Source organism: Muntiacus reevesi, chromosome 15, assembly GCF_963930625.1.
Source record: "Muntiacus reevesi chromosome 15, mMunRee1.1, whole genome shotgun sequence".
NCBI lineage: Eukaryota > Metazoa > Chordata > Mammalia > Artiodactyla > Cervidae > Muntiacus > Muntiacus reevesi.
The window spans coordinates 22,404,365-22,430,062 of NC_089263.1; the positions used below are offsets into that span (position 1 = coordinate 22,404,365).

The 25,698-nt window shown below is 41.7% G+C and overlaps 1 protein-coding gene across 2 annotated transcripts in view; it reads right to left on the reverse strand.

Annotated features, from left to right (window-relative positions):
• Positions 1–25,698, reverse strand: part of EFL1 (elongation factor like GTPase 1) — a 118,109-nt gene that overhangs the window by 77,893 nt on the left and 14,518 nt on the right. For both annotated transcript variants that reach the window (XM_065906463.1, XM_065906464.1), the window contains exons 8-15: positions 20,962–21,085; positions 18,675–18,751; positions 17,836–17,972; positions 16,444–16,566; positions 13,137–13,236; positions 7,337–7,488; positions 6,940–7,106; positions 4,385–4,523 (exon numbers count right to left, since the gene is read on the reverse strand). In XM_065906463.1, the coding sequence (XP_065762535.1) occupies positions 4,385–4,523; positions 6,940–7,106; positions 7,337–7,488; positions 13,137–13,236; positions 16,444–16,566; positions 17,836–17,972; positions 18,675–18,751; positions 20,962–21,085 (1,019 nt within the window). The remainder of the gene's footprint in view (positions 1–4,384; positions 4,524–6,939; positions 7,107–7,336; positions 7,489–13,136; positions 13,237–16,443; positions 16,567–17,835; positions 17,973–18,674; positions 18,752–20,961; positions 21,086–25,698) is intronic.

Consider the following 25,698-nt stretch of genomic DNA (forward strand, 5'->3'; position numbering starts at 1 on the left):
CTCCTGGGATGCTCAGCTGCAGAACCCTATCGGTGTGGTGCAAAGAAGCCATGTGGAAAGGTCACATGTTCCAGCTCTAGCGCCACATCCACACAAGGTCCCAGCCAACAGATAGCGTCAGTCAGCAGACACGTGAGTGACAAGCACCTTCACATGACTCCAGTGCCCAGGCTTTGAGCACTTCAGCTGACACCGTGAGGCATGGAAACGAGCTGTCCCACCTAACCTGAATCGCAGATTCATGAAACATTTAAGACTGCCTTTGTTTTAAGCCACTAGGCTTTGGGTGGTTTGTTTTGCAGTAACAGATAACTAGAACATGTAGATTAATTCAACCATGTTCGGCCATTCAGTTTCTTCTTTTCAGTCCCAGCCCACCCCATCCCACTCTCCTCCTCCCCTCTCCCCTACCTGTTCATCCCCTATGACAGGAAAACTTTTTAGTAAACAACAACTATGCTGGCATACCTGGTCTCAGTCAACTCACTCTAGAAACCAAAGCTAGAACCCCAGCATTTATTGCTCTTGCTGGCAATCAGCTTTCTCTTGTTCTCTTGCTTCTCAACTCTTAACACACCCCTGTCCTGCCTTAAACTTACTCCTCACTCCAAAAAGTTGTATTAAACACCTGGCTTAAGAAACTGCTACTACTGCTACATATACTCCACTTTTCAAATCAGTGAACAAGTGAAATTTGCTTTACAAACTGGTAACTAGTTCAACATGTTCTGATGGAGCCATTGAAATGGGTTTCTCAACCCAACCTAGTAGCCATACCAAAAATTTACTGTTCCTCTAAGGAATACTAGGAAGAGAAATGTCCTAATAACTGACATAAGATTTTTCTTTAAAAAACACAAGCCTGAAAAGTTAAAGCTAGAGGGGACTTTGGAGATGATCTAGTCTAGGACTTTTTTTCAATCAGTGGTATACTGACATAATCCAGGGACAATTTTTATGACGAAAGTACTAAGCAATTTTATCTCACTCTATCCTCACTGAAATATCAGCCCGCCATAATATAATGGCAATTATAAACTTGAATTTTGCTTGTATTTTATTTTTACATGAGTTTGTATGTATCTTAGAGACATGATGTACATAAAATTTTGTTTATATTTTATAGCTACAGTAATAAAATGTATCCATACAATGCTGTTTAATGTTCTATCCTTAAACTTTAGGATATATGACAGATATAATAAAAGCTCTGAAAGTCCCTAACAGTTTTAGAAAAAAAAAAAGTAGCTGTTCTATTTTTACAATAAGATTGTTAGTAGAAATTACTCTAATCCAAATTATTTTGGAAAGCTGGGGACCAGAAAGGTTATATAATTGGCCCGAGGCCATATACTAATTAGTGGCAGAACTATGAGCAGAATTTTGGTATACTCATGCTTTATAGTCAAGCACAGGGTTCGAACAGATCTAGGTTAATAGACAGAAAACAATTTCTGTATGCTTCAATTTAGAAGGTAAGCTGAGATTGGCTGGATTCCAATCCCTTCAATGCTGCATTTATAATCATTCTGGCAGACTATCTTCCTCCCTAATGTAAAGAAACAGAACCGTAATGAAGGGGCTTCAGGCAACACCAGGCAAATGTGGAGGAAATGTGGTTTAGAGTGTGAACAGGCTCTTCAAAAACCATTCACCATCCCATATCCCCTACCTTACTTGTAGAGACTGTAAGAGACTCAACCTTTGGCTTTCACTGCAGCAAGGGGTGACCACATGACAAAATCACAAAGAAGCAAGGATATATATAATACAATGGTCACTAACAGGGCATCTCTTCCCAAATAAAAACACCAGTCCAAGGGGAAAAAAGTGCCAGGCAGTGGGGGTCGGGAAGCAGTGCCTGCTTATTCCAACATCAGGTTGTGGGGTTTCCATACAGACTGGCACCAGTGTGTGCTGGCTGAACACCAGCTCCGCTTCACACCTGCCCACACTTCCCACATCCAAACCACTGAACTTCCTCACCACTCCACAGAGCAAACCAGACCTTTTCATCCCAAATATATCTTAGTTTCTAATTCTACTGAGAAAGGTAAAAGCTGGCATAATGGAATAATCAGAACACACATGACAACTGATATTTAGGAGAGATGTAAAGCCTCTATTTATGAGTACTTCTTAGTAAGAGATATTTTAGATATTTGTCTAATAGACCATATATGGGGTGGCCACTGCCAAAGGGTTTTAAAGTAACATCAACCAAATCATCCAAAATAAATAAACTAATGACAACAAAAATAAATGAAACATCAGTGCTGTGAGGGCCTTTGGCCCGTGTGCCCTCTTCCTGCCAGGAATGTCGATGCAGACGCCATCTTGGATCCATGGGGACAAAGCCCCAAGCCAAGGACTGCGAACAGACCAAGAGAGGGACCCTGCTCCCTGATGACATAAGACAGCCACGGCACCAGTCCTCAACTCTGCATCTTCTACCCCAATCTTCCCACTGAGGGAAACTGAAGACTGTGCAGTTGGTTTTTTGATCACTGGCAGTTAAATACAATCCTAATGCTCCTACAAAATATATCTCACTTTTCTGTTTAATTCATTTTGTCCCAAAGTTGTGTGCCCATCTTATTTTATTAACAACTGAATTTGGTAAACAAATGTTTAACCAACAGGCACCTTTACCAACACCCTAGCTCCTACCACTGCTCCCAAATAACTTCAAAAGATCAGTAAAAGAGAATGAGGTATTTCTCTCTTCCCCAATACGAAGAAAGCTTTAATCTGTGGGAGGTCTCCTGCAGATAGCAGGGTTAAGGCTGCCTTAGGAGGCAGATGAGAGAGACATAACACAGCTGGCCTCAGGGCTGAACAGCACACGGCTATCTAGAAACAGACAGAAGGAAACCAGAACTACTGCACATCATGTTCCTGACCTCTGTTGGGGAGAGAGCACAAACAACGACCCATAACTGGAGGGGATCCAACAGAAACCATGCACTGAACCCTTATTCAGTACTTCTTTTCACTTGAACATTGTGTTAAGAGATCTTCCACCTCACCTTTCATTTAAGAAAAAAAAAGTAATTGAGCGTGAGGAATACAGGAATCACATGGAAGGCTTATAAACAAAAACAGAGTGCTTTCTATTCATCTTCCCATGTCCTTCCTGATAAAAAAATATTTTGCTCGTTATGGAAGCTCATAAATCATGTCAATTGTTAGGGTTCAACAGCATTTTCCAAAGGGGGTGAAAAGAATGGGTAATACTGAGGAGAGGCTAGAAATTCATGCCCCCAAAAAAGCAATGAAAAAAAAAAATTTTAATTACATATTTCTGCAAGGGAGCATCAAAACACAAATTTCCTAGACTAAAGTGGACAAAATCCAGCAGCTCCAGACCAGCAATCTAAATCATTTCTATAAAACATAAAAAGAAGCTGGAGCCCAAGGAGTCCCCCCATAAATAACTCTACACCTGACAAGGACTCCAAGGGTTCAGAATGGGACCCAGCATTCCATATCACACCCAGAGTGACTATGACCATCCAAAGAAAATTCCTTCATCTGAGTCTTCAAGGTTGCACTGAGGACCTTTAAAAGTGAAGTCCGCAAAGAAGTAATGAACATTACGGAGATGAGGAAGAGTATTTATGGATTTATAATATAAAACAACATTCAGTGGATTAAAAAATCCTGAAGACAGTCCCTTATATCAGAATAGTTTCTGATACTTTAGAGCCAGAAGTGTCTTATTCATCTGAACTGACTTTACTGTGAGCAGACTTTCTTTCTCATTCCCAAATGAATGGAAATCTCAGCTTAGTCACCGATTTCTTAAGCAGTTACTTTTTTTTCCCCCTACCATAATTTATAGCAAGTTACTGCTGTAAATGGGATTCCCTGGTAGCTTGGCTGGTAAAAAAAAATCTGCCTGCAATGCAGGAGACCCCAGTTCAATTCCTGAGTCAGGAAGATCCCCTGGAGAAGGGATAGGCTGCATACTCCAGTATTCTTGGGCTTCCCTGCTGGCTTAGACAGTAGAGAATCCTCCTGCAATGCGGGAGACCTGGGTTTGATCCCTGGGTTAGGAAGAACCCCTGGAGGAGGGTATGGCAACCCACTCCAGTACTCTTGCCTGGAGAATCCCCAGGGATAGAGGAGTGTGGTGGGCTCCAGCCCAGGGGGTCACAAAGAGTCAGACATGACTGAGCGACTAAGCACAGCTCGGCACTACTGTACATGCTGATTACTGAAAAGCACCAGGTTAAAACCAAAGAACACAACCCAAAATAAACCAAAAAAAAAACAAGAATGAGATCCAAGTCACTTCCCTCAGAGATCTCATGTGATGTGGGTGACATGTCAGGCCGCGTCTTGGAACGGAGCACAGATGTGACACACAGCATCACCCTACCTAGCACGTTTCCTGGAGGCACCTCCTCGAGGTCTTCCAGTTCCCTTCCCATCAGAAGGTACAGGTTTTCCAACGTACAGCATGCCATGTGGGGGACCGGGGGAAGGTCCTCTAATGGAGCTGAGAAGCCTATTGGCACCTGGGCCAAAAAGAAAAAAGAACAGAAGCTGAGTTAGGAGACGTCAAAGGAAAACAGGTTTGGTTTAATACCTACAAAGTTACTTTGATTCATAAATAAGATATAGTGCAGTCACATTTCATGTAAACCCAAAATATTCAGATCTGAAATGGTGTGATATAAAAATAAGTCTCAGTTTATGAGTAAATTCTGAACTAGAGAGACTTCTCATATACATAAAACCTGTCAAGAATTCCACATAATCATAAACTTTACGGCTAATATAAATTCTGCTGTGACCTGGTAGCACGATATTAACACACAAAAATCCCCATACCCTTTGCCAGTATTTATATGAACTGTGTCCAGACACTGTTGGATACCAGAACCACTGGGTTATTTTTTCAACACTCATTGTTACTATTATCACTTAAAATAGCTTTAACATTATTATATTGTCATGTCAATTACAATCTTATAATGTCCTTTAAGCATATAACAAGGGCTGGTGCTAGTGCTGAGTAACACAGGAAAGTGAATAACTTTGAGGAGTAGTTAGATGTCATAAATACGCCATGTAAGGGCCAAACAGCCACTCTTCTAGGCTGGGCTGTTAATGTGGGAGAGAGCGTGCTGTGAAATGTCGGGGACTCTGGTGAGAAGACACACGACACTCACACAGCAAAGATGAGATACATGGAACTCTTTCTACATCACGTTTACTCTCATGGAGATTCTGTCTCAAATTATTCAAGATACAGTCTTGAATTTTCAACAATTTCCATATAAATTCAAGTGCCCCAAAGGCATGTCAACGAAGGAACCGACTTATCTTTGGTACCCAAGGCACTGTGCTGGTGCTGTGAAGAGGAAAAAATGTCCAGGACATCACATACAAAAAGATAATTAACACTGGAAACATAGAGTGAATGGCAAAAAAGGAAGAACAGGTAAGTAAATGTATAAAATCTCAAGAGGAGAGAGAATCTACTGTGTTAGGGTAGACTTGGAAACTTCATGAAAATGACGACCTCTGAGGTACAGGCTACATGTACATGCATGTGTTCTGACTCACTGACAGCTCTATAGGGGAGCTCTAAAGATAGGCTGGAAGAAATTTAAAATATAAACATCAAATTGGAAGAAACAGAATCATGCACAGACAGTAGGACCATTCACTTAAAACAAACTACAGAAAAATTACAATTAGTAAGACAATTTAGCAAGATAGTCATACACAGACCAACATACAAACATTAACTAACTGTATGTCTATAGATTAGCAGTAGAGAAAAAAGTATATACATATATATTTAAAACAGTAACTTTCAGAATACTAACAAAACATAAGAGAGTTAGGCAAAAGTAACAAAAGTGATTAAAGATTTTTATGGAGAAAATGATAACACTTTAAATGACCTAAATAAACGGAGAACTATACTTAATACATTTATGGATAGATGGTAACCAAGATGGCTAGAAGATCACAAGTAGATTTTTATACCCCTTATTACAACACTTTTACCCTCTGCTAGAAAGTAACTCCAAACACACAAACTGCTGTACTTCTCCTTGCTAAATCTGAACATGTCACAGACGAGCACAAACTGCTCAGTCACCACTCGGCATGGCAACAGGTCCAAGGATTTGTCCAAGGATCCACCTGCTGCTCACACTGATGGAATAAACATTCAAGGCAAGGAGGAGCTGATGGCACAGACTTCTACCACCACCTCCCCCTCTCATCACAGCCGAACACAGCAGCATCCCTGGTTTACCCGCGCCAAGAGGAGCACGAGCATCTTAGAAGCCCCCAACTCACAGCTTCTCGCTGACGTTGCCTGGCTCCCTGGACCTTTGGCATTCATCCTCTGACCTTTATCATTTAATTTCCACATATGCACCTTCTGTATGTCCAAAAATGTTCTGAGACAGCTCTGGCTTGTGGTTTCTTATTTACTCTTTGGTCCAGACATACTGAGATGCTGGCTGTTCACCGACTGTCAGACCCTCCTGATCAATGTCTGGGACCTGCCTGCCAAGAAACTGCTGCCTATCACCTGTTCAAGGCCCATGCCTTTGGCTCGTGCCACCTGGGTTTTGGATCTTTATGTCTTGAACACCTGGTATCGTCCTGGCTCCACCATGACATCTGTTCTTCTCAGTTCTTTCCTCTAGCCTTGAATTTCTAGAAAAGCCTTATAAATTAACTAAATAAGGTTTGAAAACTTGATTCTTGTACTAGCCTAATTTCCTAAATGCTATTACTTGAGACAGGTTTATCAAATAGTACCAAAGTGACACAAGAGGAAGCATAGAGATTCACTCAAATGCGCCTCCCTAGAGATCAAACACACCTACCAAGAAGGTAATCACTAATCAAACAAGAAAGCAGAACCATGAAACAATATACGAATGTTTTACTTCCTGTTCTTACCTGCTGCAAAAACTCAAGAGGACTGTATTTGGGTCCCAGGACAAAAATTCTCTTTCCTCTTCGTGCCACACCACTGAACACTCGAGCAAAGGCGATAAAAGACTCCTGCTCACTTCCTTCCGGGGGCACGGGTTTGGGGGTCTCACTTTCCACCTCCTGCTCATCATCTGCCAGAAACAGAAGAAGTATGAGTGCCCAGATGCTCTCTGCATCCAGGAGCTGCTGAGAAAGAGAGGCGACAAGGAAGACACTATTGTTAGCTGAGACTGAGCAAGGAAACACCAAGGATAGAAGTTTACTGATGAAAGCTACCTTCAAAGCTAAAAGCCCAAGAGCAGAAGGACGAGTGTTCCATCCGTATCACCGAGGATGGGGAAACTACTGAGAAAAGCTGTACCTTTTGGCTCTTCTCCCTGTGAACTCATTTCAAGGGCGCCTGCATCTTGGGTGGGCTCCATGGGTGCCTGGCCTTGCGCCACTGCCAACTTCTCTGCATGCCTTCGTCTTGCACGCTCTCGCCTCTCAGCAATCTCCTCCTGAGTGAGAGGTCTACAGGACACCACAGACATGTTAACACCTGGCCACAGCAAGGCTCTCAGTCTGTTCCAGCCAAGAAACAGCTAGTATTAATATGGAAAACAAGGAGATCAAATCAGTCAATCTCAAAGGAAATCAATCCTGAATATTCACTGGAAGGACTGATGCTGAAGCTCCAGTATTCTGGCCACCTGATGCAAAGAGCCAACTCATTGGAAAAGAATGGGATGCTGGGAAAGCTTGAGCCGGAAGAGAAGGGGATGACAGAGGATAAGATGGTTGGGTGGCATCACTGACTCAAAGGACATGAATTTGAGCAAACTGCAGGAGATAGTGAAGGACAGAGAAGCCTGGCGTGCTGCAGTCCACAGGGTTGCCAAGAGTTGGACACGACTCAGTGACTGAACGACAACGTGGCTGGAGAAGACGGTGGTTGGTCCCCCGTCCCTTCCTGGTGCAAAGTTTCTCCGAGTTCTCTCCTTCACTGCAGCAAGAGAAGAGAAGGCTTGTCACGCTTTCTCTGGGAACCCTGCTGCTGTTGTTTAGTCACTCAGTTGTGTCGGGACTCTTTACGACCCCATGGACTGTAGCCTGCCAGACTCCTCTATCGATGGATTTCCCAGCCAAGAATACTGGAGTGGGTTGCCATTCCCTCCTCCACCGGGAATGCTGCGTCCCCAGCTACTCTGAGCTCATGAGACAACATGCAAGAGCCCGTGTCCCCTCAGTCACACACAACAGCAGGGAACCATTCTCAGGCACTCACAATCCTCCTCTATAGGGCAAATGGCCGGAAAAAAAAGGGAATGAGTAACAGATACCACAGCTCAGAACACTCTAACAGAGAAATACGCAGACGAACTCAGTAAGAAAGCGAGCTTTTCTCCATGAAAGTAAGAAAATACACCTCCACGGCAAACTAGGGTCCAAAAGGAAGGGCCAGGCTGAATGCTGGCAATTCAGGCCGGACAGAAGGTCCAACAATGACTATCAGTCACGGTGCCAGACCTGAGTTCCACCAGAGGAAAGGTGTGAGGGCACATGTCTGTGTGTTTGCTGGGGGCTCGCCTGGGGGTGGGGCACCTTGCCTGATCCTGCCACACTGTGCCTGCCTCCTCTACCACCCCCCAACTTTGGTACTATGACTCCTGTTCACACCTCCATCTCCGGCTGATGACCTCGTCTCCCATCCCACCATTCCCTTCCCCTTCTCTCTCCTGGAAGCCACTCAGATGGCCGTACAAGAGTGCACTGGTCCCGTGCATGCTACATGCCATGTGCTCCTGGAGCTCCTAACTTCAGGTGCCCTAATCCCCTTTCTACATCATGTGGGCGGCCCCACACATAAGTCACCAGCTGTCCACCGCTGTCCTCTTCGGACACCCACCTGCTAGACAAGACCTCCCCCCAGGACTGGACACCACTTCTATTCCCTTAGCACCTGCCCCTTGAAATCGATGAATTTGGTTCTAGGAGTTGGCCCCTTATAGTAACACCCACCCCAATGCAGGAGGCAGGGCTGTGCCATCAGATACCAAAAAAAAAAGGGAGAGACCTTTGAGGATGGCTTGCTCAGGGTTGTCAGGAAGTCACATATGCTGGCATAAGCTTCTCTCCACTGGAAGCTCTCTGTGTTAGGCCTTTCACACACAGGATGAAATTTCTAGGCTCTTGTTCTGTCTTCTGGAGCAACACCCAACAAACGTACTCCCCTCTCCCTGTCTTTCGATCATCTGCCCTCACACCCTTCCCCTCACCCTTCTCTTCTTCAGGCTACACACTCCAGTGGCCCTGTCAATCAACCCTTATGTAACTTATCTTGCTTCTAGACTTTTTATAAGAGTATCTGAAAAGTATGAATTAACCTATGGCTGATTCTTGTTGATATATGACAGAAAACCACAAAATTCTGTAAAGCAATTATCCTTCAATTAAAAATTAAAAAAAAAAAAAACATGGAATACCTTATTATCACTATAAACAGGGAGGTTAAAAAAATAAAACAAACAAAACTGATGCACTGGTTAGCACAGACAGAAATGGTCACTTCCAATGGGCTTATCAGTTCAGTTGAGTTCAGTCACTGAGTCCTGTCTGACTCTTTTCCACCCCATGGGCTGCAGCACGCGAGGCCTCCCTGTCCATCACCAACTCCTGGAGCTTGCTCAAACTCATGTCCATTGAGTCAGTGATGCCATCCAACCATCTCATCCACTGTCATCCCCTTCTCCTCCTGCCTACAATCTTTCTCAGCATCAGGGTCTTTTCCAATGAGTTAGCCCTTCACATCAGGTGGCCAAAGGATGGGAGCTTCAGCTTCAACATCAGTCCTTCCAATGAATATTCAGGACTGATTTCCTTTAGGATGGACTGGTTTGATCTCCTTGCAATCCAAGGGACTCTCAAGAGTCTTCTCCAACACCACAGTTCAAAAGCATTAATTCTTCAGTGCTCAGCTTTCTTTATGGTCCAACTCTCATATCCATACATGACTACTGGAAAAACCATAGCTTTTACTAGACGGGCCTTTGTTGGCAAAGTAGTATCTCTGCTTTCAATATGCTGTCTAGGTTGGTCATAGCTTTTTTTCAAGGAGCAAGCATCTTAATTTCATGGCCGCAGTTACCATCTGCAGTGATTTTGGTGCCCAAGAAAATAAACTATTTCATAACTATGGCACAGACATTGTGTTAATTACTCTGCATATATTACAGCACATACTTATCCAAACAATTAGATGACACAGGTATTCTTACTCCTGTTTTACAAATAAGAACTGGAGCCTTAGGAGAATTACATAACTCGACCCAGAGTCACATGGACAATAAACAGAGGAGCCGTAATTCAGACCCAGATCTGACTCCAAATTCCATACTCATCATCTGTGGCTATATCCTCCATTCAGAAGGAATTAGAAACGATAAAATCATCACATTAAGTAAATGTGGTTTTATTTGAGCTTTGGTTAAGAAAGAAGCATATCTGTTCACATATATTAAATCCCCATTTTGTCAGAGATCATAACAAGATTAGCATTTACATTCATGAAGTTAACATCAAATGTACAGAGTCTTGCTGCCCATCATCGTATCTATGCATCCACCCAGGTAACACCTGCGACGGGTCAGGCACTGCTGTGAGCGCTGGGAGTGGTGACACAGGTAAAGAGAGCAGACAGAAGAGAAGGCAGCACTGTTTTATACGAAGAACCCATTGTGTCAACTAGTGTTTACTGAGAATAAACAGAAATTTACTTGCAAGACAACAGAGCTCTACTAGTCAAGGAACGTCTGTGGGTGCTGACTTACTGAGGCTGTAGCAGAGCTAACTGTGGATGACAGTTCTGAGGGGACGGCAGTGACCAACAGTAGGGGTGAAGGTGACCAGAGGTGAGAATGTGGACTGGACATTCAAAGGGCAGACTGGGGAGGTGAGGCTGGAGAAGAAAGGACAGAGGTGACAACACAAAACCACCCGCCCTCAGGATTCCAAGCTGAATGTCCATGCCCTGGCCTCCATGGAGCCGGCTGCAGGGGTGGGCTGGGGGAGAGACAGACAGAGGGCTGAGGAGCTGGCTGCAAGGGTGCTACCAGTAACCACAGCGCCAGGGAGCTGAGATGATGGGAACTAAGGGAGCAAGGAGTGCAGTTTCTGTCTGAACATCACATTCTGTGACTATAAGAAACTGGTTCTTAAGAAGGAAGCCAAAGCAGCAGACTCAGGGATTCGGGGGGAGAGGAACTGCCTGAAAACCTCCTAGCAGGATCTTACTTAATAGGCACTTAAACATGCAGTAAGAATTTCTGATAGAGTACTGGAGAAGACGGTGGTTGAGAATGGTTAGAGCAAAGGCCCAGAGTCTAAAAATGGTGAGCAGGATGGAAGGCTGCTGCTGAGATCTAGCGGTGGAGATTAACAAGCTGCATAGATGATGGAGGCCAGATCCCACTGGTGAAGTGGACGCCTGTAGGCTGTCCAGCTGGACAGATGTGGATTCACATACTCTTCTGGCCTCCTTCTAACTATGTGACCTTGAGCACACTCAGTTCAGTTCAGTCGCCCAGTCATGTCCGTCTCTTTGCGACCCCATGGACTGCAGCATGCCAGGCCTCCCTGTCCATCACCAACTCCTGGAGTTTACCCAAACCCATGCCCATTGAGTCGGTGATGCCATCCAACCATCTCATCCTCTGTCGTCCCCTTCTTCTCTTGCCTTCAATCCTTCCCAGCATCAGGGTCTTTTCCAATGAGTTAGTTCTTCATATTAGATGGCCAAAGTATTGGAGTTTCAGCTTCAGCATCAGTCCTTCTAATGAATATTCAGGACTGATTTCCTTTAGGATGGACTGGTTGGATTTCCTGGCAGTCCAAGGGACTCTCGAGTCTTCTCCAACATCACAGTTCAAAAGCATCAATTCTTTGGCACTCAGTTTTCTTTATAGTCCAACTCTCACACCCATACATGACTCCTGGAAAATCCATTACTACTTCATCTTTTTAATGCCTCTTAACTTCCCCAGGTTAGACCGAAACAGTAAATACTTGCACTGCAGAACTACTGTTAGATTTAAACGGCATAATCAACAGTGAGGCAGGAATATTATAAGCTTGATAAACTGGAGCCAATTATTAGTGCTATTACCGTTATTATTTAGAACCTAAAAAAGCAAGATTTGAGATGATGCCTGAGGTACCAGGCCCTTCTTAAGAAGTACTATTAATTTATATTCTTTCTCTCGGGTTATTTGAAAGATTCCCACACAGAAAGCTCCCAGAATAGATGTGGACAGTAAAGAAGAGGAGCCTTCAAGCTCCTGGGTAGAGTGAATCTTTTCACTCCAGACATCAAGATCCTGAAGGGAGAATGGCAAGTGGACCAGCCAAGTTAGACACTGGGACAGCGGAACCAGCTAGGAGACTAGTGCCATGATTCCCATAAGGAACGACTGGGATCTAATCACTTATACTAGTGGGGGAAGACGACCCATACCAGTTCATACGACGTAGAAGAAATTCTCCAAGGCTTTGGAAACGTGAGAAAGGATCTGTCTCCCACAGCTGCACTCCACCCGTCTCTCCACACACAACAAGACACACAAACATCAGCAGAGGCACTCACACGTTTCAAAGTCTCTAGTGACGCACACAGACAGGCTGAGGTTAGAACCTGTCTGACGTCCAATGATTGTTAGCTGTGGCTACCACTATTCTAACTGCTCTTCTTCAGGTTTATGCCAATTCAGGGACTTCTCTGCTGGTGCAGTGGTTGAGAGTTCATGTTCCAGTGCAGGGGATATGGGTTCAACTCTGGTTGGGGAACTAAGATCCCACAGGCCATGGCACATCTAAGCCTGTCTGCTGCAACCAGAGAAGCCCGCACGATGCAAAAAAGACCTGATGTAGCAAAAAAAATAACAAACTTTTTTTTTTTTGGAACATGAATTTGAATTAACAGTCCCAGAGCTGATTTCAACAACTGTGGCCTCCAGAGAGATCACAAAAAGATCAAGTACTCAGTGAAATTTATGTTCCCACAGGGGCTGCTACACAGAGTTCCAGGCTGAGGACAGAACTGCACCTTCCCCACCGCACACCCTCCCTGCACCCCATCAAGCCCACCCCAACTCCCTGGCCCAGCCTGGCTTCCCGATGATCCTTACCTTGGCTTATTCTGAGGCAAAGCCTTAGCATCAACTGCAAACATTTTGGAAACAAAGATAATAACTGGAGCAGTATCTTCACTTCCGCATTTCATAAAAGCTAAACAGACAGGAAAAAAAAAATGTTACTTTAATAATCCAGGCTTTTCTGAAAACAAGAAGTTTAGAACATGGCATCATCTAAATACATAAGCAACCTATAATCTTTTACAACTATAAGAAAAATTCCATTTAGAAAAGAATAAGATTGCTAGAAAAATAGTAGGGTGAGAGCAAGAGAACTGGCAGAAAGGAGAAAAGAAAAGTAAAACTGACAGGGTGGGAGGAGAGCTGGAGGAACTCCAGGTAGGAAATGGGCTTAACTACCCACCAGAAGCCCTCATAACCGTTTCCAGTGGAGAAGGGATAGAATTAAGGAATTTTACCAAGGGACAATAGTCAACAAGGTAGCTTATTAATAAAATAATCAGTAGTTTTTCCAACCTCTCAGAAAAGTTAGAAAATAAAAGACAAAAATATCATGATAACAAAAAAAAACCTTAGAAATGAAGATTAAGATGCAATACTACAAAGATATTGATTTTCCCTAAATCTATAAATTTTAACATAATTTCCTAATCAGCATATGGACATTTTTCTTAACCTACATTAAAAAAATACTGGTTAAGGAAAAAAAAAACCACTGGTGAGTAATTTTTTTAAAATCACCCTACATCAAAATAATTTACACATAAAGAATTCAGGAGTAAAATTCAAATAAGAGAAGGAGGAAGTAAGAATTAAGTATCTATCAGAAGTCTTGCCAGGGAAAACTTTGAAAGGCTTTGAGGAACAAAGCAACATGCCTTGACTCGGATTGTAACAGGCTCACCCTGTCTGCAGGCAATCAAGAAAGACTCAGGGATACCAGCTGGAAGGCTATTATAACACCCAGGTGAGAGATCATGGTTGCCTGCCCCAGGAAGGCAGAAATGGAAATGTTGAAAAGTAGTTAATTCTGGATATATTTCAAAGGAAGAGTAAACAGGATTTGAAGATGGACTGGAAATGGGGGCATGAAACAAATGCGGAAATTAAGAGTACGCCGTTGTCATGGGAAGCCTAGAGACTGGACAAGATGAGCAGGAGAGTGACTGCAGACAGATGAGATCCAAATACCAAGCCTTGCCTGGGGCATCCCACAGTTAAAAAGCCAAGGGGATGGGGAAGAATCAGGAAAAAGATGAAGACTAAACAGCCAGCTCCGATGGCAAGGATGTGGCTTGGTTTCTTAGCCTCAAGAGGCTATTAGTTCAATCTGGAGATTCCTTATGAAAAGTTCCAGCAAAAGAGATTTAAAAGAGCCTACCTGGTGAACTGCTATTCATGCTGAACCTATAAAAACAATCAGGCCAAGTTTAATGAAACTAAACTTATTCTGCAAACAAATGAGTCTTAATTTGGCTATCCTGGGTAGAAATGAGAGTGACTTTAGAGAGGAAAAAATTATGTTTCAACAGAAACTATCACACACTTGGGAATATTAGATTCTAGTTCTGTTACCATCTTTGAGGTTGTGTTTTACTATCTGTAAACTGGCCTGGATCCTGAATTCTTCTGGTTTCCTCAAATATTAGGCTATAACTCTCCAAACTAATATTTCCGCTTCTTCCTCCCACTTTTGATGTGGAAACACCGAGAACCAAAGTTGCTCCTCTCTTGAAGCTCTGCAACTTGAGAAAAATTTGAGAGAGACCACCACACAGTGGCCCATTTTGGGGCAATATTTTGACCCACTGCTGTGTAAGCCACTCAGGAAGTTTACCTGAACATTGGAGGACATCATCAAAGACATTTCAAATTGCAAATGATACTTGACTCTAACACGAAGAAATCTGGACTGGTTGCTCCCTAGGTTCAGAAGCTGGTTTATAATTTGCTCCAACCATGAACCTTTTTGTCTTCACAGAAATGCCTCTTAGAAATACCTGATTGCTTGCACCTTAGAAGCCTAACTTTGAGAGCCCACCTGCATCACTGCTGGCAGAAATGGATTTAAAGATGTCTAGTTAAACCTACTGTCAGGACTAAGAGACTGGCTTAATGAGACACAATCTACCAACTTGGCTTCTGGACTGTGAAACTCCACAAAGAAGTTCAAAGGCAGAACTGCAGAAGAACAAACTTCGCCACTCCACAAGGTGTTTCTTTAGCGGAGGGTTAATTTAGGCTGATTGTTCTTAAGGAGCAGATAACTTAGGAAGTTGTTCTTTTTCTGTCCCCTTAGTTGTCTAAAGAATTGAGATAAAGGGCCTGTTCCTGGAATACAACTGTAACCAGAAATATCTGCAAAGAGAAGGGGCTGGTGTGGTGGGGAAATCTGGCAGGGCTCAGCGATCAGAGCCCACTCTGTGGCCCGGCAAACACTCTTTGTAACCAGACTTTCACTTTTTCATTTTCCATGGCAAATGCCTTTCTCCCCTTTGAAGTTCTAAACCACTGACAGTATTTAAGGTGAGGGTTTCAGACATTTTAGCAAGTTATTCTGTTTTCCCAAGTCTCTCCCTTGTACATATGTTATTAACTTCTGTTTGATTTTTCTCCTGTTTTAATTTAAAAAAAAGGGGGGGGGGGTTGGGATAAATAGCCAGGGAAACAGGGAGACAAGGAGAAACAGGTGGAAACCCAGAAGTCAAAGAAGAAAGGGTCTCAAGGAGGAAGGAGGGATTGACTATGTCAAATGGTAGTGACATATCTAGTTAGGAAGACTGGGAACTTGCTGAGAGATTTAACAAAGGAGAGTCAACCATGGGTCTGAGAACAGCAGTGATCTGACGGCAGGGGCTGCAAATCCAAAAGAACGGGAGAAAAAGAGGACAGCCTGATGAGCACAGATGAAGTTCATGGAGCCACATGAAGCTGGGAGCAAATAAGGCTCCCTCTCAGGGGGTGAGCATGTGCGGGGCTTCAGGAGGGAACACAGACCCTGGAGTCACTGTTCCACAGGTCCTGAGACACAGTCCCCTCAGGGATGCATTCCTGGCTACCTGAGAGGATGGACAGAGCATGATGATAAGATTATGAACTGTGATCTGGGCAAAAGGGAGAGGTCTCAGGTCTCCTCACTCCACTAGCAGAGCAAAACGGTTCTGGCGAAACTGAAATGTTAGAAAACAAATAGCAACTGGAGAAATGTTTGTGAAATTGTTTACCAGGGCAGTTGGCCATTTGGCCATTTAGCAAGCTAGTATTCAGCAAATTGGTCTAGAGTAGTCTTGACTTAGGATGACCAAAAATACATTGACTGGCGTGTTCATCTTTACCTCACCTGCTTTCAGGGCCTGGGTTTCTGGTGGGAGAGAATCAAAAGTCTGTGATCCTGCACACATCAGCTTCTCCACTCTCTCAGCTGTAATGTCGAGGGGACTAGGAAGCTTCTGACACACCATAGCTGAAGTCTGCTGTTAAGGCCTCAAAAGCCTGAGCAAGTGCTCTTCACCCCGGCAGAGACAGGCTGTGCGCAAAGTACGGGAGTAACAACCTGTGTCTATACGATGCCTGGGCTGCAAGGAAACACTCCAGAAGTCACACCTCAAAACGTGGATACAATCTCAGGGAGTTCATGGATGCTCTAGAGCCCAGAAAGGATGTCATGGTAGATACTTTAACATTGACATCCTATGGAACAAATGAGGAAGGACAACAGAGCTTAGGAGTTTGGCTACCTGTGACCAAGTCCTCAAAATCTTTCATACAGTTTCAGTCTCTAACAACTGGCATAAAACCACCATCAGCCACTAGCTGTGTCGTTCCAATTTGAGTATATGTGCTGCCGAAGCGAGCACTGGCCACTAGCTGTGATACAAGCAGGTCCTCCAACAGAGCGAGGTCACTGTAGTGGTCTGTGTTTACTACAGCTCTGTGGTCCACCGTTGGCCCACTCCCCAGACACTGCACTCTCAGCCCACCCCATGGGTACTGCTAAGTACACAAAGATCAGTGACAAGAAGGTTTTAATAGTCTAAATTCCTCTATAAAATTACTTTGGTTAGGACTTCCCTGGAGGTCCAATGGTTAAGACTTCACCTTCCAATGCAGGGGGTGTGGGTTCGATCCCTGGTCGGGGAGCTAAGATCCCACATGCCCCTTGACCAAAGAACCAAAACATAAAACAGAACAAAAGCAATACTGTAAAAAATTCAATAAAGATGCTAAAATTGGTCCACATAACAAAAGTCTTTAAAAAAAAATTAAAAAAAAAAAAAAGAAGATAGTTTAAATTCACCTACAAAATGACTTTAGTTAAGGTAAGCCACTTAAAATCAAGTCTTTTTGGAATCACTAATTTGAGACGAAAAGTATAAACAAGGTAAAGAAAATATGGGTTATAATGAACCAGAGATCTTAACACAAACATCTAAAGTATCTACTCCTATGTAAATCTTAGTCTAAGAGTTTTGATTTTATGGATTAAGAAACAAAAATTTAAAATGTTTTTTAAGAACATTCAGATTCGTATTGATCTTAATTAATATTAATATATTCATTTCTAAAGTATTTAATACAGTTTCATAGTAAAATATTAAATAACCCCAGAAAAAACTTACTCTGAATTGGCATGCGTTATTTTCAGAGGACCTCCTGATGGCCAATAACACACAGTTTTTTCTTGTTCTGTCAAATCTATGATTTCATTAACAACCATTAATATAAAGGATACCAAGAACAGCTTGAGATATGGGCAGCCACTGACTGCAGATAGCATTGATCTGAACTCTAGGATCTGAATGCCGTGCCTCTCGGGCTCCGATTTTTAATCCTAAAGAAGTCACGATTTTATCAGTTTTTTCTTTGTCCCTATAGTAAACGAGAGATAGGTGGATGGGAGGTGAGATGAGAGAAAGATCACATCAAGATACAAAGGGGCAGTGAGGAAGAGAAAAACAACAGCACATGACACCTTTATTCCTAATGCACTACTTGACTATAAAAAACAAAAATGCTGGAGTGGGGGCTCCTGACATAGGATTAAACTGCTCAACCTCTACTTTTCACTTCCAAATGAACTTCTCTTGAAAATGTCCCAGGAGGCACCATTCCACAATTGTCTTAAACACGCTAAGTTAACTGGTAAAGCGATTTTATAAATAAATACTAAAACCAAAAATCATGATTCCAACGCTGGTACAACTTAGAAATTTACTAAAGCAAACTTTCTTTTCCATTTGTATTGGGCAAGGTTTTTTCCCTAAGTGACCCCATAAGTGATCCTCAATATCAAGCAGCTTTTCTACTATATTTACTATTTTAAACTGAGTTTGTAAAAATCAAAGTCTATGTTTCTTCCCATCTTTTTATCTCTTTGCCTCAACACTCTATAAAATATTTCTGTTCTGTCCCTCCCATCAACCTGTAATTGGGTTACACATACTCCTTTAAATGGTTTCCAAGCTCTGTAAAGGCTTTCTTCACTTTCCCAGTCTACCTAGCTTTCGGAAGGGTAACTCGTCAAATTGCAAATTACACTGCCCAGAGATAAACAATTTATAACTGTCTTACTTTTTCAAGAGAGCATCATACAAACTCCATATATTTTCCAGGATCAACTGTACAAATAAAGGTTTCTTTCCTTTTGCCTGTAAAGTAAAAAAGGATGTGTGGGTTTAAAATTTCTGAATATTTCATCACTATCTAACGTATTCATTCTTGATGTGCTTTGTTATTAATGCTTCACTTCTACTAGAAAATATTTATTCAACAACAAAGTGGAGGAAAGTAGCTACATGAATGCTTTAAACAGCCAATAATCCACAGTCAGTTACAACTCACTCTTCTCTTTCTGAACTGTGGACACCACACACGAAACCACTTGGGGCATGGTGGGGGGAGGTGGATACATCATCGCGCTGTCCTCCCACTGCCATCAAAAGAACACATGGTACCCAAGCTGAGAGCTAAAACTCCACTCTAAAATGTCCATGGACTTCGTTCTAAAGGATGTTCTTAAAATATGAACACTGTTCAACTTCAAGGAAGAACATATTAAAAAAAACAAAACCTCTACTATTTCTCTTATCAAACTATACAAAATCACAGCATAAGCACTTTGAGATGAATACTCTCCTAGGTACAAGAGATGGAATATAAACTGAAACCCTCTTTCTCAAGAGCTACTGGCAAGGTATTGGGAAATTAAGTCATTACCTTTGAATGACTGGTAAAAAAAAAATCGTAAAGGCCTAAAAATGTATGCATCAAGATGCCTATCGCAGCTTTACTTAAAACATCAAAATATCTGAGAAACAGAAATAAAAACTATGTTCAATCTAACGAGAATGATTACACAAATGATGATATAACAGGGTGTTTATTACATGACAGGAATTGCTCTTAAGACTTTTCTTGGATATTTCATATAATTATCATAATCACTCCATGAGATAAATATTACTATCTTCAATTTGCAGAGGAAAGAAACAGACACATGTCACAGAACTAGAAAGTGGTGGAGCTGAGACTCAAAGAGAATCAGATTCTCAAGCTATGCTCCTTGCTACTTCACTCCACTGGCTCCTTTTTAAATTTATTATTTATTTTTAAAATTTTTACAATGTTGTGTTAATGCTACTTTCTGCATTTGTCCCCTCTGCCCTCCCTGTGTCCACAAGTCCATTCTCTACATCTGTGTCTCCATTCCTTCCCTGCAAATAGGTTCATCAATACCATTTTTCTAGATTCCATATATTAATATATTTTTCTCTTTCTTACTTCACTCTGTATTAATAGGCTCTAGGTTCACAAACCTCACTAGAATTGACTCAAATCTGTTCTTTTTTATGACTAATATTCCTTTGTATAAATGTACCACATCTTTATCCATTTCTCTATTAATGGACTTCTAGGTTGATTCCACGCCCTGGCTATTGTAAACAGTGCTGCTGTGAACACTGGGGTATCTGTGTCTTTTTCATTTATGGTTTTCTCAGGGTGTATGCCCAGGAGTGGGGTTGCCGGGTCATATGGTAGATCTGTTCCTAGTTTTTTAAGGAATCTATACACTGTACTGTTTATAAAGAACTTTCAATGACAAGTGAAAATGGTCACAATAGGATGTCAAGCGGAAAAGCGGCTACATTGTATAAACAGCATAGTCTCAGTCTAGGGATATATGTTATCTAAACAGAAAGAATGAAAGAAATGAAAACCATACCATTAGCAGTGTTGGCCTGTGGTATTTTTTTTCTTTCCTATAGCTTTATATAAGGAATGCCTTCTAAAAGGAATATACGTGCTCTTCAATGAGAATACATTTATAAAATCCTTAATTTTACATTAAAAAAAAAAAAGTCTTCAAGAAAAGCATCCTTCCTTTGAGGCTAGGTGACTCAGCAGCCCTACAAGACCTCCACCGACAGAATGAAGTGCTCCAGGAAGCATCTGCCTCACCCATCAGCAATGCATGGTGACTGGTGTTCAAGGAGGAGGCCTCGGCTGAGGCTAGGAATACAGGCCACACAGTGAAATCTACAAGAGCTGTCTCTTTAGTAAGGGGACACACAAATGCATGATGCAAAATATGTGTCTTAAGTTCACCAGCCCAGGATCTGGGATTTCTGCTCCTCTTAAACAGGAAAAACCACCACCACCACCATCACCATGCAGTCCTTTGATCCTGATAAAGAACTCTATTTAAACAATACTTGGACATAAGACACATGAGCTTTAGCCAAATATATACAATAGAAAATCTCCCATAAACTGAGGCAAATTACAAGTGTGTTACAGGGCAGGTTTTCACTGGGCAACAATGTGACCACCGATCAACATGGACAATAGACCACATTACCTGATCCACCTTCATAATCTTCTTAGCCTTCATATTTATATAATAATCTCCCCACAATGTTTTCAAAAGAACTTCCTTTCTGATGCCAGTTTTTTGACTGTATATTTTGGCAAAGTGCTCAATTCTGAAAGAAAAGCAAGTGTTCACGTTATTAATAACAACAGAAATAAGTATGAGTCTAGCTAGCATTTGGGTGTTTCTGTGCCAGGTACTGTTCAACGTGCTCTGAATTCATTTCAACTCTCTTACAAGGTAGGTACTAATTATCTCCCCTTCCCTCACAGGAAAGTATAATGAAGCACGAGATATCACACAGGTAGCAAGTAGAGCTGGGATTCAAAGCCAAGCAATCTCGCCCGTGCTCCTGTCCAACTTTCCCCACATTCATATGAATGAGAATTCGTGCTATCAATCCCTTTCTTAATTCTGCAAGCGTAAAACAAGAGGAACACTGGCCAAGGAAACAGGCTCCAGCTGTTCACTGCAACTGTGCCAACAATAAACTCTGTTTCAGCCTTTCACTGTAAGTTCCTATTGCTCATGAAGTAAATAAACCCTACAGCCAGAACCTGCCAAAAAAGGCTCTGTAGCATCTGAGATTAAACAGGAAATACATATACACTTACTTAGCTCTCTCCAGCCCTTAGAGAAACCAGTTAGCAGCAGGTCTGCTCTACTACAAACCCCAGCCAAACGGGAGCAGTCACTGAACAAATAAGAATGCTGTATATTATACCATCTGCACTGTCTGGATAAAGGACCCCCCCAAAAAATACTTTTTGCAGGGAACAGTATGTTCCTACACAATCTAAGCTTTGAGTTCAACTCTCAAAGTACCAGCAACTTACAAGACACCTGCTGTATTTTCCAAAGCATCCAGAGGTTAACTACAACCAACTCCAACTGGCTGACATTTCTCTTATGATAATGAAAGCCTGGTGGGAGCAATAAGAAGCGGACGAGTGGAAGTTGATAATTATGCTTGGAACCAGAAATATGGAGAGCACCAGGCAGCAACTTAGAAGCAAAAAGAGACACTACAGAAACTACTGAAGATAAAAACCCAGTGCCCCCTCTCCTGTGACCGAGAGTCACAGGAGAGAAAAATACCCAATCAGGAAGCAAAATTCATATCACATAGTTATAAGTCATCAATGTTCTGAAAGAGCTGGCCTCAAGGGTCCATCCCATGCAAAGTAATTCACTATTTAAAGCTTTATTTCCCATTTGATCCAAAAGGTATTAACTTAGTAGAGGTCTTAAAAATTTTTTCTAAAAGTTTAATTTTTATTATATTACATTATTTATAACTTTTATGTCAACTTTTATATACTTTATATTTATTTATATAAGTTTATAGTGATATTAAAATATAAACTGTATTATTATGCTATATGTAAATAACTTTATACATTTACATGTTATACTGTTTCATGTAAAACTTTTTATATAAGATTATAAATAAATTTGTATACACAACATGTATATAACGGGGCTTCCCTGGTGGCTAAGATGGTAAAGAATCCGCCTGCAATGCAGGAGACAGAGGTTTGATCCTTGGGTTGGGAGGGAATGGCAACCCACTCCACTATTCTTGCCTGGAAAATCCCTCGGACAGAAGAGCCTGGTGGGCTACAGTCCATGCGGTCGCAAAGAGTTGGACACGAGTGCACAACTCATGTATATAATAATACATAATTTATATATAATTGTGTATGTTGTTGCTTGCTCACTCCTGAATTTTTTTTTTCTAATGAAATTTCCTTCTTTTAAAAAAACAGTATCTCCTCAACAGGGGGTACAAATACTTACTGTCACTTACTGTTCTGATCAGGCACATTCTATTCATGATTCTAGGATTTTTTTTTTAATGTTGATTTGTGCTTCCCAGACTGTTATATTTTCTGTTATCCTTTACAACATGTCAGATATAAGTCCTATTTTTAACTCACAGAGTGGTAAACAAACACTTTCACAAAGACTAAAACTGCTATAGAATCATAAATTAAAGTAAGACACTTGCCCATCTGCTTATAGGTCACTGTCTCCACCCTTTTCTAGTCTGTCATTTCTATACACATACCTATACATACAGACACTTATAATCTTTGAAAATCTTGCTCTTCATCCTTTACCTTCTTTTTCATCCCCTGGTTACCACAAAAGTTGCTTATCAACATCAAACCTTTCTCCACCATTGCTCGATGCTTTTATTCTTTTATCTGTCATTAGTTATAATGACAGCTTCTAGCAGGACTTCTCCATTCTTGAGTTCTATTTTAATTCACTTCCTCTACTGAGTAACTTCAAGCAGGATTCTCAGAAAAGATCTGCAGAACATGTTTTCCAGGACTTTACTGATCCATCAATCTTTGGCCAGTCCTCCTGAACGAGGATGTGGCCACGTATGAAATTACTGGGCCACATATGCTTTTGAGTCCGAGGTACCCAACGGGCTAATATTAATTGCAGGATTCTAAGATGCTGCGGCATGGAGAGCTACTAGGAAGGGCTTTTCCTCGTCTTCTCGTTCCTGTCCCTGTTGAACAGGGTTGGGCCTCAGCTCTGCTTACCTTAAACAGAAACTATTAACAGACCCTTGTTGCCACCTACCCAAGCCACTGTGTTGCTGCTTTTTCAGAGCAGATTCTCCTGGAGTAACAACTATAAACAGGACAAATTCAGGCCATATGGCCACCAGTCACACTTCTTAATCCTGTCCCACTACGTGAGAGTTCTTGAAACATTTTCTAAATTCTGAAACGTGCTCATTTCTCACGTTCTGTGACACGTGGAGTTCCCTATTCACTGACATTTTAGAGGAATATTGGAAGGAAAGGGTCTCCAGTGCTTTCATTTCCAACACTTTCCCCATAAGTTAACATGTCAACTGGGTGTTCATTGGAAGGACTGATGCTGAAGCTGAAACTCCAATACTTTGGCCACCTCATGCGAAGAGTTGACTCATTGGAAAAGACCCTGATGCTGGGAGGGGTTGGGGGCAGGAGGAGAAGGGGACAAAAGAGGATGAGATGGCTGGATGGCATCACTGACTCAATGGGCATGAGTTTGGGTAGACTCTGGGAGTTGGTGATGGACAGGGAGGCCTGGCATGCTGCGATTCATGGGGTCACAAAGAGTTGGACACGACTGAGTGACTAAACTGAACATGTCAACTAGCTGAGAACAGGCACTAGCAGATCTCCAAAGATGACACTGTCTAATACAGGGGAATTGATCTATTGACTGAAAGTAAGTTAAAAATGTCCAAAGTTATGAGGGATACTGAAGTTCCCCTGATTTCATTCATTCAAATCTCTCCCCATTCCTTCTTCCATGATCAACTCCCCCTAATTCATGAGATTTAGACTAAAATTCACATAAAATATTCAATTATTTATGAAAATAAGTACTAGAAACGGACAAGCCCCCCACCTTGTGGCTCACTAACAAAATGCTTACAAAGTAAGAAATCAATAGGTCTGACTCTCTTATATGACTGAATGAATCACTGAACTTTTTTTAGCTCAAAGAAACTCTTAGACATTATCTTAGACCTACATTATTTTTCAAATGAAGAAACTGAGGACCAGAAAGTTGATAAAGGTAAGTCATCAACTACATATGAAAATTACAAATTTTCAGGCTTGTTAACTTCCATTTTCACTATAATCCATTATCTGAATGTATTTAAGTCTGATATGATCTTTATAGTAAACCAAGGAATCTATAATTTGTTACAAACTAACACAAAAAAATTACAGTATTACAATTTATTATGCCGCCCCAGGCAAATGTGTTCAGTCAAAATGAAGTTGAAGAGTAAGTTCTTGTAAAAAGGGAGATGAGAAATAACCAAGGTTGGTTTCACCTGGTCCCTTATTCCTGGTTCTATTATCCCCATAAACTATATGAAAGGTTAAGCCCACAACTAAAGGAAATTTCATTATATCCCACAACTGTTTACGCAAGTCGAAGACATTTTTTCTCAAGGTAAAAAACCCTTTGAATTTTCTGATTCCATGAGTAAGCAATGGTTGTGGTTAGAAATGTAATCAATTACCTAGCACATTCAAAACTGCTATCACTACTACTTGGCCTGAGCACATACATATCCAGAAGAGCAATGAGAGGAAACAAGGGTCCCAATGTTCCACAGTGAAGATCCCACAGAAGTACCATGGTAAGAAAGCATGAATTGCAGTGCCAGGCAGTCTTTAAACTTAACAACAGCTCTGCCACTCAGTGGCTGGCTAATGTTTAAGAAATCATCACATCATCTTCACTGCAGCATTACTGACAATAGCCAAGGCATGGAAACAACTTAAGTGTCCATTCACAGATGAAAGGATAAAGATGATGTGGTGTGTGCGTGTGTGTACACACACACACACACACACACACACACACACACGAATAGTATTCAGCCATAAAAAAGAATGCAAACTTGTCAAGTGCAACAACATGGATAGACCTCGAGATCATTAGGAGATATGTCAGATGAAGTAAGACAAGAACAAATACTGTGTGCACTTACACATGCAGAAGCTTTAAAAAACAAAACCAAAAAAAAACAAGCATCTTACAGATACAGAGAACAGACTGGTGGTTGCTAGAGGCAAGGAGTAGAGGGTTGGCACAATGGTTGAAGGGGATCAAAAGGTAGAAACTCCCAGTTATAAAATAAGTCATAGGATGCAATGTATATAGCATGGTAAGAAAAGTTAGTAATAGTGC